General features: G+C 37.4%; 2 protein-coding genes across 2 annotated transcripts in view; one reads left to right on the top strand and one right to left on the bottom strand.

Moving 5' to 3' along the window:
• Nucleotides 1–21,125, top strand: part of LOC127510588 (gastrula zinc finger protein XlCGF8.2DB-like) — a 445,238-nt gene that overhangs the window by 366,586 nt on the left and 57,527 nt on the right. The window lies entirely within an intron of this gene.
• LOC127510658 (gastrula zinc finger protein XlCGF8.2DB-like) lies at nt 5,935–15,269 on the bottom strand. Its single transcript, XM_051890513.1, has 3 exons — nt 15,189–15,269; nt 12,911–13,062; nt 5,935–9,420 (listed from the first exon to the last, which is right to left on the bottom strand). The coding sequence occupies exons 2-3, from the start codon at nt 12,993–12,995 to the stop codon at nt 8,366–8,368; spliced, it is 1,140 nt and encodes a 379-aa protein (XP_051746473.1). The 5' UTR covers nt 12,996–13,062; nt 15,189–15,269; the 3' UTR covers nt 5,935–8,365.

Genomic DNA, 21,125 nt, shown 5'->3' with positions numbered 1-21,125 from the left:
GTGCAAGAAACCGAACAATATTTATATCATTTTTTACCTCTAATACACCACTATGTCCAACTGCCTTGAGCACACGCACGGCATCCGGTGCGTGAGGTGTGTACGTGCTCTGGCGTAGTTTAAAGGATTAGTCCACTTTCAAATAAAATTTTCCTGATAATTTACTCACCCCCATGTCATCCAAGATGTTCATGTCTTTCTTTCTTTTTTCTGTTGACAGCAGAACAACAGGTGTACAACATGAAAATCTGCAGAGCACGTGTAGTGGTTGAAAATGCTTTTGGTAGACTGAAAGGAAGATGGGGTTGGCTTATGAAAAGAAATGACTGTGCGATCAACCTTGTGAAATCCATGGTGCTGACATGCTGTGCTCTACATAACCTTTGTGAGAGTCGTGGAGAAGCCTATGAAAATGCATGGGATTTACCTTCACCCGCAGAGCCTGTGGTGTCACTGGCACAGGCTGTTGAGGAGTAGGGCAGGGATGTACGTTAGGGTCTAACGCATTACTTGAATAGTTAACTATTCATGTTGTCTGCCCTGTCAAGTGTATTATCAATCTTTTGTACTATCTTTCAAAGTATAATATGTCTCCCTTGCATTTTTTATTAAACAGGCTTTTATCATTAGTGTATTTATCATTTACATGTATCAGTTGGTACATTACATGCTCATTAAATATTAAAGCATTAAGAAAGAAAGTACCCGTTTGACCAGTGAATTTTTTTACTTAAGAAAAACACAAATACAAAGTTGTAAATGTTAAAATGTAAACTGAGCAAACTTTAAACAATGTGCAAATTGTATGTAGTGCAAAACAAATACATAAGAAATAAAATGTAAGAGTTAACCCTTAAATGCATACCTCGGGTCTTTATCGACCCGGGACGTCATTCACTACCCTCCTCCTCATTCATTTTTCAAAGTTAGACATCAACCTTCTTAGTATTCCTCAATCAATTCATTATAAAGAATATAACAAGAAAAAAATCATAAAATTATAAAAGAATGCCTGTTTTCACATTCATTTTTTGTAAAAATTGTATAGGGTCGCTAACGACCCGCGGTGTATTAGTGTACGTATTTTTTTTTTTTCTGCACAACAATAATTGAATCTTTGATGATGGAAATAAGCACAATTCACCTTTATTCCACAAGGTGGCAATGTCTGATACATAATGATGAAGTGACGTTTCATTCAGACAGAAACGAAAGAATAGGGAAAACGAGAAATGGCTCAGCGATTTACTGCAGAGCAAGTACTGAATGCAATCAAATATGAGTGTCACTTGATGGAGGATCTGGTGAAGCTATCAGCGATCAATATATTTTGATCGCTGATATTTGCGATCTCAAACATATTCTCAAAACTATCATTTGCTGAATGTACTGGGAAATGAGCTCTGACGAGGACTGTGATGATGGCATAAAACATCTGCTCAAAATGAGCCCTTCCAAGCTCCAAAAGGTAACAAAATATGCTTTATTTTATTCTTCTGTAATGGTTATTCTAATATTAGATGAGTTTTATATTATCGCGACAGGTGGAGATCCATCCGAGTTTGATATAGATCCGGGTCGCTAAAGACCTGAATATGTAAGAATGGTTGGCGAAAAATTCATGCATTTAAGGGTTAAAATGTAAGAAAACTTTAAACAATGTGCTAACATGTATGTACAAAAAGTGCACAAAAAAAAAAAAAAAAAACACAATTGCTTATAATAAAGTATGTACTACGTGAGTTTCTAGTCGGGCAGAGAGTTCTGGTTACGCCAGCCACTCATCGCCTGTAATACCGCGTTCCAGGCAACCCGTAACCTGTGTTTTTCCAACTTTCTACCCGTGAAAGTGCACTGGAACGGCAGTCATACCTGTGACTTCCCACCCGTGAACTCGTACTAGATCGATGTACTCCCAGTTCCGCTCTCGGACGTCACATAGCCCACGAAACAACAATGGCAGCCCCTACAGATGCAGTGTTTATGCAAGTGCACGGTAAAATAACGTAAAATAAAAGGTATAACAGCTTCTCTTGCCTTATCGCTGGTTTTCCTCCTCCGTTTCCCTCAAATAAGCAAGGAGTAAGCACCTTTGGCGATAGAAATGATTGTAAATGAGCATAAGCCCCGTACGGTCCGCCCATGCTGGTTTGTTTACACTCAGGCAGTTTGGCGTGACTTGCCTGGAACACTACAAAGTCGTGAGTCGTTGAAGTCATGACTTACGGGCTCAAAAACCTGCCTGGAACGCAGCATAAGAGCATGCCCATGACGTTGAGGAAGGCTTGATTGAATGCAGCTGATTGTGCATTTTTCTCCATGCTTAAAGGGTTAGTTCACCCAAAAATGAAAATTCTGTCATTTATTACTCACGCCGTTCCACACCCATAAGACCTTCGTTAATCTTCGGAGCACAAATTAAGATATTTCAGTTGAAATCCGATGGCTCAGTGAGGCCTTTATAGGGAGCAATGACATTTCCTCTCTCAAGATCCATAAAGGTACTAAAAACATATTTAAATCAGTTCATGTGAGTACAGTGGTTCAATATTAATATTATAAAGCGACGAGAATATTTTTGGTGCGCCAAAAAAACCAAAATAACGAATTATTTAGTGATGGCCGATTTAAAAACACTGCTTCAGGAAGCTTTGGAGCGTTATGAATCAGCGTGTCGAATCCGCAGTTCTGAGCGCCAAAGTCACGTGATTTCAGCAGTTTGGCGGTTTGACACGCGAAATGAATCATGATTCGACACGCTGATTCATAACGCTCCAAATTTCCGTAATAAATTGTGTTCTTCTTTTGAAGTAAAAAAGGACATTGGTACACTTTTATTTTCAAGGCTATGCTTGGATTAATGCCTCCGTACATTTATACTTTAATCAAACAGGGAAGTGTTGTCTCTTACTCCCTGCGATCAAACGATCAGTCGTTGCTCTCTGTTCCTTTTGCCCGCACTGAGTTGGGGAAGAAAGCCTTTGTCCACTCGGCTCCTTTTGCTTGGAACATGTTGCAGAAGGACTGGAAACTGACCGAGCTCTTGTCCTTAAATGCTTTTAAAACTAAGCTGAAAGCAATAGAGACTGCCTCAATAATGTGCAATTGTTTTTCATAACCTGTGTTATTTTAATGTTTCTTTTATGTTTATAATTGTATAAATGTTGCTGCCTCTTGGCCAGGAAAAAGAGGTTTTTAATCTCAATGGGACTCTCCTGGTTAAATAAAAAAAAAAAAAACTAATCACAAAGTTACAGTAGCTTGCAATAAATATATGTTTATGGTGAGCAACAGGAATTCATGATACATGTATATCCTATATTGTGATATACATCGTCCCCTTGGAATTATAAGGTTCTATCTGACATTTTTGTCTAAATTGAGTTATTCACATATTCTTATTCTGTGACAAATTATTTACATTATGTGTTGCTCTTATTATGGTGTGTACATTTTGCGACTTTTTATTTAGAAAAGGTTCCGTCTACAAACAAAGTCGCATGGAATGCAAAAACTTTGAAGGTCAATATCTCAAAACTGCTCAGAATGCAAATAGGACGATATGTCCTATAATGATATCCTACATATGGTATCTGATATTGTGATACATCTCATATATTGTGAAATATCTTACGCTGACACATCCTATGTTATTTCAGGTATTAAAATTGTCATGATTCTACATTTAAGATTTGTAACTGAGTGTTTTAGTCATATTTCATACCTGTGACCACACGCTCTGGTGTCATGCTGGTGCTGGAGGTTGCTGGTGTTGGCGGTCGTGCTGGTGGCGACACTGAGGCGTCATTGCATGGAGAAAGTGCTGAAGAATCAATCATAGACAATGCATCTGAAACAAAAAGTTTGTACAATTAGTTTGTAATGCACAAATTACTGCAACACAAAACAAACTACTACTCCAGAAAATTACTGACCATAAACAAATTTAACAATTAAATAGGGATGTCAATAAAGTAAAGTTTTCAAGTGTAATAGAGTTTTATAGTAATAGACATAACACAACGTACCATCCTCCATTGTGTTCTCCAACAATGCCATGGCCGAGTCCAGGGCACCCTCCCTCCCATTGCTCTCCGGTCCGCTTCCGTAGATAGCGTCCATTTGGTCGAACCACTTCTATGCTCTCCTGTTTGAACCACTCCGGCTGTTATGGTTCTGTAATCACTTTTTAGTTTTTTTAACTTGTCCCTACACTGTTTGTAGGTCCGGTGATAACCATGTGCGGCCAAGAGCTGAGCGACTTCCTGAAAACCTTTTTCATTCCGGGTTGCTCCATCCAGCTCTCACGCTTCTCTGCTACCAACGAGAGGAAAGTATGCACCTCATCTACTGACCAAGTTTTTCTTTCAAGCAAGTTGTAAGTCTTAAGAAACGATGAACAATTCAACAATGAATTTTGCAACTTGACTGAAATGTCTGAGCTTCCCACAGAGAGACCAAGGCTGAAGATAATGCTAAAAGTACTAACCAATATGCCCCATTCTGTCCTTTTTGGACAGTAGTTGTTCTGACACAGCCATTGAGACCTCAGCATCCTCTGTATGTTCTCTGTCAACCCCTCGCTCTAAGCACTGGCCTGACCCTTTTATCATACCGACTTTCTCTAATGATGCTGAACTTGAGCTCAGAAAAGGAAATGAGACTTATGAAAAAGATGGATGTTATTGCACAAGTGTGAAGGGGTATTATGCATTTAAGTTTTTCAGTCTGTTTCTTTTGGATTTTATTAGTCTGTATCTTCTCCCAGAGGGTAGGAGGGAGAACAGATGATGTCCAGGATGAATGGGGTCTAAAATGCAGCTGACCTTCTTTTGAAGTCGAGCAGTGTAGATATCACTGAGTATGGGTAGTGATGTACCAATAACATGCTCAGCAGCCTTCACTACCTGTTGCAGGTCCTTCCTGTTCTCTTCTGTGCAGCTTTTAAACCACACTATACAGCAGTAGGTCAGGAGGCTGTCCGATAAAAGTTGGTCAGCAGGTTCTAAGGGAGGTGGGCATGTTTCAGCTTCCTAAGAAAGTAAAAGTCTCTGTTGGGCGTTGGGTCCCTGCCTGATGAGAGATGTATGTAGATTAGGTAAGGTCAGCTGAAATGTGTAGGCCAAGAAATTCAAACCCCTGTACCCTCTCTACCTCCTCGTTGTGTATGCAGAGGGCAGAGTACTCAGTGTACTTGGATTTTCTGAAGTTCACAATCAATTCCTTAGTTTTTAGTGATATTTAAGTCCAGATTATTGTGAGAGCACCATTCTGTGAAATGCTGAATCTCCTCCCTGTAGGCTGTCTCGTTGTTGTCTGTTATCAGTCCTACTATGGTGGTATCATCAGCAAACTTGACAATGGTATTGCTAGGATGAATGGGTAAACAGCCATTGGTGAAGAGGGAGTAGAGGAGGGGACTAGGAACACATCCCTGTGGCGTGCCAGTGTTCAGGGTTAAAGTGGATGATGTTTGATCTCCCATCCTTACGTTCTGGGGTCTTCTTGATGGGGGGAATATGCAATGGGCAAACTGGGTTTGTTTTCTGTTTGGGTGGGTTTTGTATCATGTTTCTATTCTGTGTCCTAGTTTTCAGTTAGATTCTTTGGTGATTCATTGATTATCTGTTACACCTGTTGGTCATTCCGTTAATTTGTTTCTCTGTGTATTTAAGCTTTGTTTCTTCTGTTCATTGTGTGATTGCATCATGACATTGGTTGTTCTGTTCGCCATTACATTGCCAGTGTGCTGTATCTTTTTTCTTTTTTTCATTAAACTGTACTGCTTGAATTTAGATCCAGATTTTTTGTGTGTGTGTGTTTTGCAACTTAATGCTGACAACTTTGTATTCTATATGTTTACTTATAGATGTAATGGTAAAATCAAAGTCTGGATCATTACACTGAATGACAATGATACACTTTGGAACACTATTTCACCCATATTTTGACATTTTATTTTCACAAATGTTATTTGAAACATGAACATAGACATTTTACTTCCATATTTAAGCACATCACTTTTGTAAATTTAATTTGATGTGGACACCAAAAAAAATGACGTCTCATCTTTGATCCAGAGGCTCTCTCCAGTGTGATTTCTCATGTGCTAGTGGGAGTGTAGCAAATTTTTAATCATAACTGTGTTGATTTGTTTTGTTTCCGGGTGCAAGAATTCAAAGAGTAAACATTTAGGGTGAGTGAGTTACTTTTGGCTTCCAGTGAAGCATCCAGACCATTGTAGGCAGTGGCTGAAGGCTGCAAAGAACTGTAAATATGGAGAGAACGCTGCGACAGAAAATCTGTTTGTAGTAGACAATTCAAACTGGATGACAAGGATCACAGTGTGTGAGGCCAAACAGAGAAGAAAACCTGGAAGAAACTGCAGTTCTGTCAGTTCCCCCTGAAGCAAAACACAGTCACGTACAGATAAGAAAGCTGTTGCCATAGTGTTCCATTTTTACCATAATGCTGTTTAAAGTGTAGACATAGTATGATACAATTTTCAGTGATAAACCTACCCTTACAGTAACTTACGTTAATAACCCTCTGTCGATCTGACTGTTTGTGGGCGAGGACAGAAAAACATGGAAGTATAATCTATAGTTTTCACCCAGAATTTTGCAGACAAACAAACATGTATAATTGTATTCAGGTATAATCGGTTCAGGTCAGAGTCCTGCACAAGGGTTGGTACCCGCCGCTAATATTTGATGTAACAAGTGGAATAATATTTACGTGTCAGGTCGGTGCAGTTCAGACTCACGGTAGGCACTGCGGGTGAAATTGCCATTCAACTCAATTCAGTGCATTTGACAGCTGTTTTCAAATGGTCCCATGCTTACGTGTTCACGCTCTTGTCTGAGGATGAAAGGCTTCTAGCACGATTTGCAGCGCTGAGCATTGTAGCCAATCGCGCTTCATCTGATTGAAAGCTATAGTGATTATATTAAAAGGAAGCGTGCTTTGCTCGCTTTATGCATTTAATATATTCTCAATTTGAATAAAAGATTTAGCCTATTTTTCATGCTGTTACAAAGAGGACCAGCAGCCAGGTAAACACTGCTGAGTTTCAGAAGAAACAACCGCATTTAAATGCCGAGTGAATCTGCTAAAATATTAACTAGCTTTAAAGGGTTAGTTCACCCAAAAATGAAAATAACGTCATTTATTACTCACCCTCATGTCGTTCTACACCCGTAAGACCTTCGTTCATCTTCGGAACACAAACTAAGATATTTTTTATTAAATCCGATGGCTCAGCAATGGTACTTCCTCTCTCAAGATCCATAAAGGTACTAAAAACATATTTAAAACAGTTCATGTGAGTTCAGTGGTTCTATCTTAATATTATAAAGCGACGAGAATATTTTTTGTGCGCCAAAAAAACAAAATAACGACTTCTTAACAATATCTAGTGATGGCCGATTTCAAAAGCTCCGGAGCGTTATGAATCTTTTGATTCGAATTAGTGATTTGGATCGCGCGTCAAACCACCAAACTGCTGAAATCACGTGACTTTGGTCCTCCGAACCACTGATTCGATTCGTGAAGCTCCAAAGCTTCATGAAGCAGTATTTTGAAATCGGCAATCATTAGATAGTTAAAAAGTCGTTATTTTGTTTTTTTGGCGCACAAAAAATATTCTCATCGCTTTATAATATTAAGGTAGAACCAATGTAGTCACATGAACTGATTTAAATATGTTTTTAATACCTATCTGGATCTTAAGAGAGGAAGTACCATTGTTGTGTATGCAGGCCTCGCTGAGCCATTGGATTTAATCAAAAATATTTTAATTTGTGTTCCGAAGATGAACAAAGGTCTTACGGGTGTAGAACGACATAAGGGTGAGAAATAAATTACATTATTTTCATTTTTGGGTGAACTAACCCTTCCAAAACATTCTTTGTTCTATTATTTTACTTGTGTTGCTTAATGCAATGTTTAATTAAATGCATCGACTCAGAATGCCTAATGTTGGTTTTATTGCTTGTGTTAGGCTTTATGTGAAAATGATTTTTGTCTACCTCATGTAGGAGATTTAATGCGGGTGCGGTTCAGGTCGCAGTATTTACTGGTCGGGTACGGACTTAAATGACTGTTTCTGTTGGATACTGGGTTGGGTGTTCTGTTAATTACTGCAGGGCGGGTTCGGGTTTATCAAACAGGACCCGTGCAGGACTCTGGTTCAAGTAACATGGAGAACGGGTAAACCTGGGTTTACATGTACTACAGGCATTGTTACAATACAAAGCGAGTTGAAAATTGGCAAAGGTACACTTTAAGGTTCTTTACGTGTGAATCTCTTTTCACACTTATCTCATTTAATTGTTTTTTCTCCAGTGACTGTTCATGTGATAACCTAAGGTTTAGCTGTACCGTGAAACTCTTTCCACACAGCCTGCAGGTATATGGCTTCTCTCCGGTGTGAATTCTCATGTTTTTTAAGGTTTCCTTTTTGAGTGAAGCTCTTTCCACACTTTTGGCAGGTGAAAGGGTTCTCTCCAGTGTGAATTCTCATGTGCCTGTTAAGGGTTCCTTTTTGAGTGAAACTATTTCCACACTGTTGGCAGGTATAAGAACTCTCTCCAGTGTGAATTCCCATGTGGATTTTAAGGTTCCCTTTTTGAGTGAAGCTCTTTCCACACAGTTGACAGGTGAAAGGGTTCTCTCCAGTGTGATTTCTCATGTGGGCATCAAGGGATTTTTTATATGTGAAACTCTTTCCACACTGAGGGCATGTGTAAGGCTTCTCTCCAGTGTGAAGTCTCATGTGGATTTTAAGGTTTCCTTTTTCAGGGAAACTTTTTCCACACTGATGACATACAAAACAGTTCTCTCTTGAGTGAATCTTCATGTGGTTATTAAAGTGTACTTTACGTGTGAATCTCTTTTCACACTGATCACATCTGAATGGCTTTTCTCCACTGTGACGGTTCATGTGATACCTAAGGTTTAGTGCTGCTGTGAAACTCTTTCCACATAGTCTGCAGGAATAAGGCTTCTCTCCAGTGTGAATTCTCATGTGTTTTTTAAGGTTTCCTTTTTGAGCAAAATTCTTTCCGCACTGTTGGCAGGTGAAAGTACTCTCTCCAGTGTGAATTCTTATGTGCCTGTTAAGGGTTCCTTTTTGAGTAAAACTCTTTCCACACTGTTGGCAGGCATAAGGGCTCTCTCCAGTGTGAATTCCCATATGGACTGTAAGGTTTTCATGTTGACTGAAACATTTTCCACATTGAAAGCAGGTGAAACAACTTTCATTTCCTGTCTTCTGAGCTGTTTTTCGTGAGGAAGTCTTTTCAGTCTCCGAGCAACTAAATGATTTTTCTCGAGTAATGAAAGCATGACATTTCTCATACTGATCTTTCTCTTCCATATCATTCAGTACTTCACTCTCCACTTTCAGTGGCATCAGGTCTAAGGTGAAAAAAAGAAATGAGTTAACCCGTTTGCTGGCACAAGCAATCAAAACATTTAGATATGTAAACTAAAGCATCAAAACCAACATAAAGCATCAAAGCCAAAAACGTGTATGCTAGATCCCATAATTACTAAGCTACTAAAAGAGGTGTTTCTTTTAATCTCAGAAACTCTTCTCAACATTGTCAAATCTTTGCTTTGTTTAGGACACATTCCAAAAACTTTAAAACTGGCAGTATGGAGTGCCACAGGACTCAGTATTAGGTCCTCTGATTTTCTCTTTGAATATGTTTCCTATGAGGGACATTATCATTAGACTTCACTATGTTATGCAGATGATACTCAGTTTTATATTTCCTCATAACCTAACAAAACTTCATAACTCTGTAGCAGAGTGTATTATTTATATAAAGGATGGGATAGCAAAAAATACGGAAAAATTAACTATTTGGATCAAACCCCTCTGCACAAAAGATTTTAGATCTCGAAGGATTTACTGTTATGTGGTTTTCTACAGTTAAAACCCCGAGTGTTGTGTTCACATTCATTTGTCGTTTGATTTCTAATGTTTGTAGAACAGCCTTCTTTCACCTTAAAGTTGCAGGGTCAATAAATAAGCTCAAGTTGGTTAAAAACGCAGCATCTAGAGTGCTTAAGAGATGCAAGAAATTTGATCACATCAGCCCAATTGTATCATCACTATACCGACTACTGTTAAAATTCATCACGTTCATTACACATACCTGCAAACTCCAAAGTGGTGAAAAAGGTGGCATGTTTACAAAGTTAGTAGTAGGGGGGTCTGGGGGCACATGTTAAGTACGTGAATATGCAATGGCCTATAGTCACATATCAAATACTCCTCTCTAAGTTCATTTTTGTAGCTGACTAACACATTTTTTGACATTGAACGGCTTTTCTGTGGTAAATGTTACAGTAAATGTGACATTTTTACAAGCTATTTCAATGCCGCTTTTCCGTGGTTGAAACTATTGATCGATTATTTCATATGACATGATATGGATTTCAGTAAGTTGTACTGGATATTTCAACATACATTAGGTATTCATTCATCCTTACATCCATTCATGTTTATTTCGTGTTGTAAAGCGAAAGAGATGATTGGTTCATGTGCGCTCTGCCTCTGTTTGAACTGAAGTGCTACAGCATTGGTCAGTCACACCACAGAGCGCCAAAAAAGATCACGACAGCTCGAGAGACGTCTATGGTCGCACTCCAGTCTATGGGAAAATAGCCCATTTTCAATTCTTGTGAGGTTTATTGTGCCTGCAAACTCACCCTGACACCCCCCACCCCTGAGAAAAAAAAAACTGTTTGGATCTACACGATTCACATAAATGACATATTTTGATTCAAAACGGCGAATTTCGCCAAAAAGCGACTAGTTTGCAGATATGATTACAGTCGCGAATCACGAACGCGATCATGAATGGACATTGTTTTCAGCAGTGACAGACCTAAAAAAGACGGAACAGCAGGTATGGCAAACCTGGTACAGCGGACCAGAACCTCGATGCTTTCACATATCACAAAGAAATCGAACAAAAAAACAGACCCTCAAACGAACCGTACTCAGACCACCTACAGTAAATTTGGAGACACATTTTTTGCTTTTATTATTTTTATCCTCTTATATTTTTGTATCCGCCTGAGATTCAATTTCACCAAATGAAAAGAATTCTAGAGAGGAATTTCAAGCTTGTATACAAAAGCCCACTAGTATTGTAGATTTGACTGTGCTCATTAAGCCATTTAAAGAGGTATCCCATGAGCTCTTTAGATTGTGCAAAATTGCTGTTGCCATAATCATGAGAACAGCTGCATGTGAACACAGCTTCTCTACTCTCAAACTGGTAAAAAGTTACCTGCGATCAACCATGAATAATGATAGACTGAGCAGTCCAGGCAAGCCAAGTCTCCGAACCTTGATGAATTTGTGAATTTATCTGCTTTAAACCACAATAACCGCAAAATCCAACTAATTTAAGTTGTTTGTACTAGTAGTACTAGTGTCATGATTTTGGAAACAGCTTGTAAGTTTGCTGAAATTTTATTGTTTGCACTTGAAATAAAATTCAGTTCAGTAGCCAACATAATTGACATGATTTTTCTGATCTTTAAACAGTTTTTTCAGCAATGAGAGATATGAATTCTGGTTTCAAAGTGAATTTCATAAGTTTTATTTGATCAAATAGTTTTGAACAACATGAGGGTGAGTAAATGATGACAATTTTATGTACATTTTATATTAATTGTAATTGAAATTAAAATATTTTAATATAGTAATTGCACAATATAAGGCTGGATGAGTGCCATGTTTGTTTGCATAATGATATTTTCTGTGCCACCCTAGAGTAACTAGTTACTAACTAAAAAATAATCAGCTCCGCCACTGGTCTCATCTAACTAATATGGCCGATCCACCTGAGGGACGTTGCATATTTTGGCCAAATGCATTAAATATTGCATAGTCTTTAAGGTCAGTGGGCTGCTAGGTAACAAGTGACACCTTTGAAGGCAAAAGACAATGGGATTTTAAAACTGCAGATAGACGCTGTAGTTCAGCAAAATTTACTTTCATCCCTCTGCAGTTCCATTGGATAATGTAGCATGTCATTCTCAAGTGGGCATAACTTGTACAGATCTTTTATTACTGCATTTAGGAGATAAGCTACAGCTATAAGAGGCTATGATCTCCTTCATATCAACATCCTTTGAAATATCAGTCTTTTGACATACTTTTGCAAATATCCTCCAGATATACACCAACGATAATGTGGGTAATATTCAAGCAAACAGAACAAATTTCCTATTACTCAACTGACCCTTAGCTTACATACAAGTGAAAATTAATCCAGTAACTCCTTCATGCACCCTCCTTTTCATCTGTTTGATTGACAGCTTTAATGATTATAAAGGGAGAGTTCTTTGATCGATTTCTGTATATAACTTAACAGATTATTTTCATACTACTAAAAGAAACAATGTGAAGAAGATTGTTTAGTCACTGGCTTGATTTACTGACGCATAAACGGCTTTAAACGAAGGATATCTGACTGAACTTGAATCATTACACATCAAAAATCACTGATCACAGATCAAGCATTAGAATGAACACTGTAACTTACATGTCGTGGCTGGTCTAGTCTGAAAAATAAGCTTTTTTAAGCTATTTGAGCCCGGAGGTGTTGCAAATATGGCCACTGAATGTGAACAGACTTTCCTTGAAAGGGACTTTGGTATAGTGCTAATAAATTTGTTAGGCTGCATTCATGTTATTTTACCTAAATTAATGTTTATCACGTCATAATAACGGATGACTAACTAACACTCGCTCCACTTCAAATAAAACCACTTTAATTAGGAGACTCATATGACATTCTTCCAAAAATATAATTCATTTCTGTAGAGGTGGACATTTGACTGAAGACAAATGACTGAGTTCAGCTTTGAGAATGAAACCAACCTGTTTGTTCCTCAGTATCTTCATGTTTCACTCTGAATGTTTCTTCAATCTTGATGTCTTCACTCTCCTCTTTAATAAACGCCATCTTTATAATAGTGTGTCATGTGGATCTCAGTCGCTTCACCAGGAGTTTTTCTGTGTGTTTGGACACTCTGTCATGTTTAAGATGAGAATAATTAACAAAGAAAAATAAATCCAAACTAAATCACTAGGTGTGTCTCAATCAGCTCCCTATAGTTCCTAAATGTATATGTTTCCTAAATATTTGCAAACATTTTTTTAACCTAATTAAATGTATGCATTATCTTTTGTGTCAAATTCTTTTATTTAATCAATAAATTCAATTAGAATACAATAAACACACTCATTGTCTAATTATCGTTTTCAAGAAAATCCCAGAAAATATAGAGGTATCAGTTGTTGTCGATATCGCATACCCCTAGTCCTCAGACACGGATTTATGCGTTTCTATGTCAACACTATCAACGCTGAAATTAATCTACAGCAGTCAGGTGGTACAAATAAGATTTATAATAGTCCTTTACGATTGTTGCTGATCAGACTGTACGAACATAATCCTCATGTCACACTGTGGGATCTCAGCTGTCATTTATGTCAGACTGTACGACAGTCAAGACACGTTAAAAACGGACGCGCGCATAAAAACTTGTCAGGAGTTTTACATCAACCCATAAATGTTCGGTGACAGTGAGCTGCATTACACATGGGACTGAAATGGTGGCTAACAAAGATATCTCTAGCGTTAATTTTGATCACGGCTTATCTTGAAAAACAAGTCAATTTGACGAATGTCGTAGGAGAAGTCACACTGCAGGACTGTGTGCCAAATCTTCTGACGCTGCCAGAATTTCGTCGGAGGTCAAATTTGGTCATTAATCGGCTGTAGGTGAACATGTCAAACTAACGATCAAAGACTACAGATTTTAGGCTAGGATTATAGGATTTGCAAAATTTGTCTCAGATGACCAAATCGTGGCCAAAATCACACAGTGTTCACCCGCCTTTAAAATGATTTGTGAAGAATCATGTGACACTGAAGTAATGGCTGCTGAATATTGAGCTTTGCCATCACAGGAATAAACTATACTTAAAATATACTGCTACAGAAACCAATTTAAATTGTAGTAATATTTTCACAGTATTACTGTATTTTTGATCAAATAAATGCAGCATTTGTGAGAGTCTACTTTCAAAAACATTAAAAAACCTTAATGTTTCCAAACTTTTGACCAGTACTGAATATGTACAAATCATCCAAGTGCCCCATTCCAAGCCATTTCTAGGATACATTTGATTAATATTGTTAAATATTACTATATTGTAAAGAAATTAAAGATCCATCTTTGATTGTAGAAAGAATTCCAGTTGCAGTTCACTCTCAGCTAATAACATTTCATGTAGCATTTTCATCGGTCATTTCAGAATGATTGGTTGATAACTTTTGACAATGTTTATCCGGAAGCGAAGAGAATTAAATTCTAGCGCAAGAGCACAGAGAGATTTTCCAGTGAATACCGTTTGAGCATGCCTACATGAAAAAAATACTAAATTGTAGTATACTGTTTATATTATGGAATTTACAACACTATGCTACAGCATACTGTAGTATTAACTATAGTGAACTGATAAACTGTAATAAATACTGTAGTATACTTTAGTTTTTACTACAGTAAACTGTAGTGTATTGTAGTATAATATACCCTATAGTTGTAGAAAACTTATTGTATTGGGTAAAGTAATTTGTTTATATTACTATAGTTGTTATATTACCACAGCAACTATAGAATTACCACAACAAATTAATTCAAGTACTTTACAAAAGTATGGTTCAAAAACACTATAGTACTTACTATAAATTACTATAGTATTTTTTCATGTGCGCGCACACGTAACATCTGAATGAGAGGAAAGGCAGTTCACGACTGGAGCACTATATATTTAAGAGCGTGCGTCCAGTATTATGCCAGAGGGAAGGAAATGCGCTCTCGATATTTGTCATTAAAATAACGCCATACCAGTAACTGAATTCATATTTACGATAAACTGATTCATAGGGAGCCAGATGAGAAACACCTTTTCTGTTACTCATGTGTGGATGCTATTTACTCACCAAAAATAACATTCATTACTGTTAAATAAAGCAATACAATATTACATTAAGTAATAATTCACTCAATTTACATTGTTAGTAAGCGCTATAAATTTGACTAAACGATTTGTATCGATTTAAACACTTTAAATGCTTAAAAACACAAACCTTTCTTCAGCCATAACATAACCAACGCGGAGTCGCAGCGCCGCCTTATGGCGTCACATCATAAGACCAAAATAAAAGTCCTTCTCCTTTAAAGTTTCATAGCAGTTGGAAAGCCAGCTTATGGTACATATTCCGCCACGTACTTAGATTGAGTGTGGAACATCATGTTATATGTTAAGTATCTTTATATATAAAACTGTATACATATGATGTCTTAAATCTTTGTATCTTTTAAATATTTAAACAGTATGTGAAACACCCTTGAAATCTTATTGCTCTTAACTCTATAAATTGTAATATTTCATTTTCGTAACCTTCACACTTTATATTCAACTTTCATGTAGATCAAATCTGGCAGAACAATCTTATTCATGTTTTCCAATGATATAAAGTGTTATGTTCCCTTTTATTGCCAACACTTATTTTGTGTGTACACATTCTTTCTTTCTGTGTTAAATTACAATGAAAAAAAAATGTTCCACTGTTTCTACATCAGTGTTGCAAAAAAAAAAAAAAATGTATAATTAATACCTACTTATTAAAAATAAAGAGTAACATTTACAATATTGCAACTGTGCACTTTTTTTTTATTGCCCAGGCATAGAAAGCATAAATGAATAACTAATGCAAATGTACAGATTTAACAGGATATAAAAACACCAACTACAAAATATAGAATATTACAACTTCACCTTTAGCAAAATACATTAAAAAGCACAGGTTTATCATCTTAAGAGCTTCAGAATTATCTGAAAGTGAAATAGCTTGGATATATCACTGTTTCTTTTCTTTTTAACAAAAAAAATATTTATCTTATTTATTTTGTTCATGTTATAATTTATTTATTTATTTATTTGGTTTATTGGATGATTTGTTAATTCAGTGATTGACCATGTCAGGTGTAATTGTTCATCATGTTGATATACAGTGGTGTGAAAAAGTGTTTTTTTATTTTTTTGCATGTTTGTCACACTTTAATGTTTCAGATCATCAAACAAATTTAAATATTAATCAAAGATAACACAAGTAAACACAACATGCAGTTTTTAAATGAAGGTTTTTATTATGAAAGGAAAACAAAATCCAAACCCACATGGCCCTGTGTGAAAAAGTGCTTGGCCCCTAAACCTAATAACTGGTTGGCCAACCCTTAGCAGCAACAACTGCAATCAAGTGTTTGTGATAACTTGCAATGAGTCTGTTACAGTGCTGTGGAGGAACTTTGGCGCACTCATCTTTGCAGAATTGTTGTAATTCAGCCACATTGGAGGGTTTTCGAGCATGAACCGCCTTTTTAAGGTCATGCCACAGCATCTCAATAGGATTGAGGTCAGGACTTTGACTAGGCCACTCCAAAGTCTTCATTTTGTTTTTCTTCAGCCATTCAGAGGTGGACTTGCTGGTGTGTTTTGGATCATTGTCCTGCTGCAGAACCCAAGTTCGCTTCAGCTTGAGGTCACGAACAGATGGCCAGACATTGTCCTTCAGGATTTTTTGGTAGACAGCAGAATTCATGGTTCCATTTATCACAGCAAGTCTTCCAGGTCCTGAAGCAGCAAAACAGCCCCAGACCATCACACTACCACCACCATATTTTACTGTTGGTATGATGTTCTTTTTCTGAAATGCTGAATTTTTTTTATTAATTTTTTTTATTTAATTTGTTTTATTAATTACTTTTACGCCAGACGTAATGGGACAAACACCTTCCAAAAAGTTCAACTTTTGTCCAACATACGGAACGAACGTGGTACCAGTTCCGTTTTTTTTTTCCGTAAGTAGAATAGGGAAGGCGTAGGACATACTGCGTAAGCTTTTTGAAGAATACGGAAAGCGGAAGCACGTGCAAGGTGTTTATTTGTGCTTATAAAGCATATACAGTTGTATTTTTGTAGAAAATGACCAATCGTTTTGCTAGATAAGACCCTTATTCCTCGTCTCGTATCGTTTAAAGCCCTTTGAAGCTGCACTGAAACTGTAATTTTGACCTTCAACCGTTTGGCGAGACCATTGAACCAATCCTGGAATGTTTTCAGCAAAAAACTTAATTTCTTTTCGACTGAAGAAAGAAAGACATGAACATCTTGGATCACATGGGGGTGAGTAAATTATCAGGAAAATTTTATTTGAAAGTGGACTAATCCTTTAAATAAACCGCATATGGATCCTCACTCCGCTGATTCTTCGTTACAGGGTGAAAGATTAAAATACCGGAAGTGGTCGTAAATTCAGACTCTTTTGCAGCATTATCACATTTAAAGAGTGGAAAATCATCAACTAGGCAAGACATTTTATCAGATATTTTACAACATTTGTTCAGAATACATCAAACAAGAACAGTTGTATCATTTGTATGAGTATCCGCTCATATATGGGTAGAAGGAAGTTAAGTGGTGGATCGAATAGCAAAACAAGCATTAAAACACTCAGACAAAGTTGAATGTTCCAATGAGTAATTTGGAAACAAAAGGGCTAATTAAAGGAGCTGTAAAGGATATGTGGTAAAGAAAAGGGGACAGTGAGAATAAAGGATGACATCTATATAGTATTCAGTGAATGGTTGGGAGCGAAAGGAGAAGTGTTGGGAATAGAAGGGAAGACAGCATAATATCACGTCTCAGAATTAGGCATTCTGCTCTTAAACAGTCACTACATATGATTGGAAAACATGAATCCTGATGTTGTATCAGATGTGATCTTCCTGAAACAGTCAAGCATATTTTAATAAAGTAAAGGTTATGACAATGAAAGACTACAACTTATGGAAGCACTTAGAGACATAGGAGTTAATCAGCTTTCACTGCAGAAATTGTTTTATAAAAACTTTTTTTTTTTTATCCTTATTTTCCTTTTTTTTTTTTCTCTGGGATTCTGGTGTCCCTGTAGTGTGCAACGGTGTTGTTTCCTGGAGAAATGCTAATTTTATATTAAGATAAATTGGAGGTTTGGGATTGGACTCTTTGTTTTTAATGGACTCTAGCAAGATTAAACTGAATGGACTGACACAGTTTTATAAAGAGATCTCTAGAGTATGGAGCTTATTTAAAAAAAGAAGAGGGTTTCTTTGTATTGTTTACTAGAAGAACCAACTGTGTTTGGAGCCAGATTTGATATTCCAAGTGGAATTGAGTTTTGAAAACATAACATGTACATCAAGAAAAGTTCAAATGTACCACCTAATAGCTGCTGGGGGTCCTTATTTAAAGGATTAGTCCACTTTCAAATAAACTTTTCCTGATAATTTACTCACCCCCATGGCATCCAAGATGTTCATGTCTTTCTTTCTTCAGTCGAAAAGAAATAAAGGTTTTTGATGAAAACATTTCAGGATTTTTCTCCTTATAATGGACTTCAATGGCCTCCAAACGGTTGAAGGTCAAAATTACAGTTTCAGTGCAGCTTCAAAGGGCTTTAAACAATACCAGACGAGGAGTAAGGGTCTTATCTAGCGAAACGATCGGTCGTTTTCGAAAAAAATGAAAACTGTATATGCTTTATATAAACGTTATAAAGCAATTATAAAAGTTATAAATGTTCGCCTTCTAAGTGCTTCCGCCAAAACCGCATTTCCGTATTCTCCAGAAAGTTTACACTGTATGTCCTACGCCTCCGGATCGGATCGGGGCTACTTTCCACCAACCCCTCGACCTTCCAGACACCACCGGACTGAACTGAAGAGAAACTGTCATTCTGTGTCTGGAGAGCATCGCGCCCCGATCTGGAACACAGCCAGACCCAGAGACCGTTGCAACACCTTCAACCGCGGAGAACTTGCGTGTGCCCCCCGCAGACGGTGAGCCAGCACCCGCCACGACGCGTCAGCCAGAGCCCGAGGACAGAGCTGACCCTCGCCCCGGATGTGCAGCCCTACCGCAAGTCTGACCAGGGGTGTGAGCCTGCGACATCAGCGGAGAGTCACGACTACGGAGGATGAGGACTGGCTGATTGACTTCAGAGAGGTAGTTTCATCTCCCACCCTTTCCCACCCAGCATCTTCATCATCATTTCTGAACTATACTAATGACTGTATATTACTCACCGATACGCCGTCGATATCCTCACCACTTCCATCACCCCAGAGCTCAGCCAGTCCAGAGCTCAGATTGATTCTAAATTTTATAAGATGAACGACTTTTGTATTATTGGGGTTGTTATTATACTGGAAGTGTTTTGAGTGCAAAATTTGTGAAATAAATGGCTGACAAAAAACAAAAAAAATCTCTCTTAAAGAAGTAAAACTGTGCTAATCAACCTGTCTTCTGTTCTTATTTGACAGGAAGGGTATTTGAGTTTCTCAACAAAGAGGATTTTTTTGGAACTTGGAGGCGATCATGATTGTTGTTACTGCTCTTCTTCAGTTACAACATCTAAATTTTTCCATAAAGCAACTGAGAGTTGCTGTACACTTTAAAAAGGGTGGCACAAGTAAATATCTTGAGAATTAAATCTAGCAAATATTAATAATCTATTAAATGTGTATATAAAGAATTTAATATATAGAATACTATTGTCTTCTAGGGCAAGTTCATCATAACAAGCCACTGTCCAGATCAGAAAAGTGGTGGAAGGAGCCATTGGCATTGTCCTAAGTGTGCCAAAATAATAAATATTTCAAATCCCACTTACAAAATCAATGTAAACAATTAAAATAATACTATTTCTATTAATACTGGGTTCTATGTTTCTTTGACAAGTTTATAAGTTACACTGCATCTGTCAAATGCAGTGTAACCTAAAAATGTATTATTCCTTTTCTTTGACACAACAGGTCTGATGGTGACAGCACCACCTTCTGGTGAGTACACTGACAAATGTAAACCAAACAGAAGTAGAGATACAACAGTGGTTTATTACTGAAATGATCATAATTAACATGGAATGTATCTTATTTTTTAAATCCAACAAGGAACCAGGGTGTGCCATCTATGTGGGATTCATTTCAGCACCACCTCAAACTTGAGAAGACATGAAAAAAAGCAGCACGGTGGACAAGAACCCATGATATGCATTGACTCCAAAAAAAATTGACTCTGTGTGACAAAATATTCCCATGGTGTTAGACTTCCTATACATGTACAGAAATGTTTGAAGTGTAAATTCTGGTAAAGAATACTACCACCTAGAGAGGACCAGAAAAGCTCATGCATATATTCCACCACCAGCACTGAAAAATGAGTCTGTGAATGAGATGGTGGGAAAAGGACTCATCATAACATCTAGGCAAGAAGAATGTATGGCACTCTTCCAACACGCTAACACAGAGGTAGTTGATAGTGCGTTTCCAATTTTCTGGGGGTAATCTTCTCAGTGTAAACTGGCGAGAAGGACAACTGGTCTAAGTTTGGGAGGACACTTTCAACATTCGATACCAAATCAGGTACACAGTAAAATCCCCAGAGTTATATCAACTCTGCTCAGAGTGCATATGGTCCCTCTCTAAATAGTGTTAAAGTAACACTGAACCAGAGTTAAAGTTAATGAGATAATTAAGCAATTAATATGACTGTGACTGAAGTCAGTTGTAGTTCTTGTGTTTCTCTTTTCTTCAGTGATTCTGCTTGTTAACAGCAGGTGTTCATCACTAATGTGCATTCATTACTTAATTAACTGCTTAATTATCTCTTTAACATTAACTCTGCTTCAGTGTTATTTTAACATTATTTAGAGAGGGACCATATGTACTCTGAGCAGAGTTGATTTAATTCTGGAGATTTTGCTGTGTAAATGGCACTGCCAGTGTATAGGCTCAGCTGTGTACATAGATACTTGTCTACGTGATGGCTGTTCCAAAAACAGCCAAAAATGCAGTGGATACCTAAAACGAGGACATTGAAGATTTCTAGGAAATGGTCAGTGAAAATCTGGGTATGCATTATCAGCCAGAATACATTCATTGTATTGTGATCACTATGACCCAACTACTTGTGGAATTCCAAG

The sequence above is a fragment of the Ctenopharyngodon idella genome, chromosome 4, assembly GCF_019924925.1.
Source record: "Ctenopharyngodon idella isolate HZGC_01 chromosome 4, HZGC01, whole genome shotgun sequence".
Taxonomy (NCBI): Eukaryota; Metazoa; Chordata; class Actinopteri; order Cypriniformes; family Xenocyprididae; genus Ctenopharyngodon; species Ctenopharyngodon idella.
Note: the sequence above shows the minus strand (reverse complement) of the source record. Positions and strands in the feature narration are given on the sequence as shown.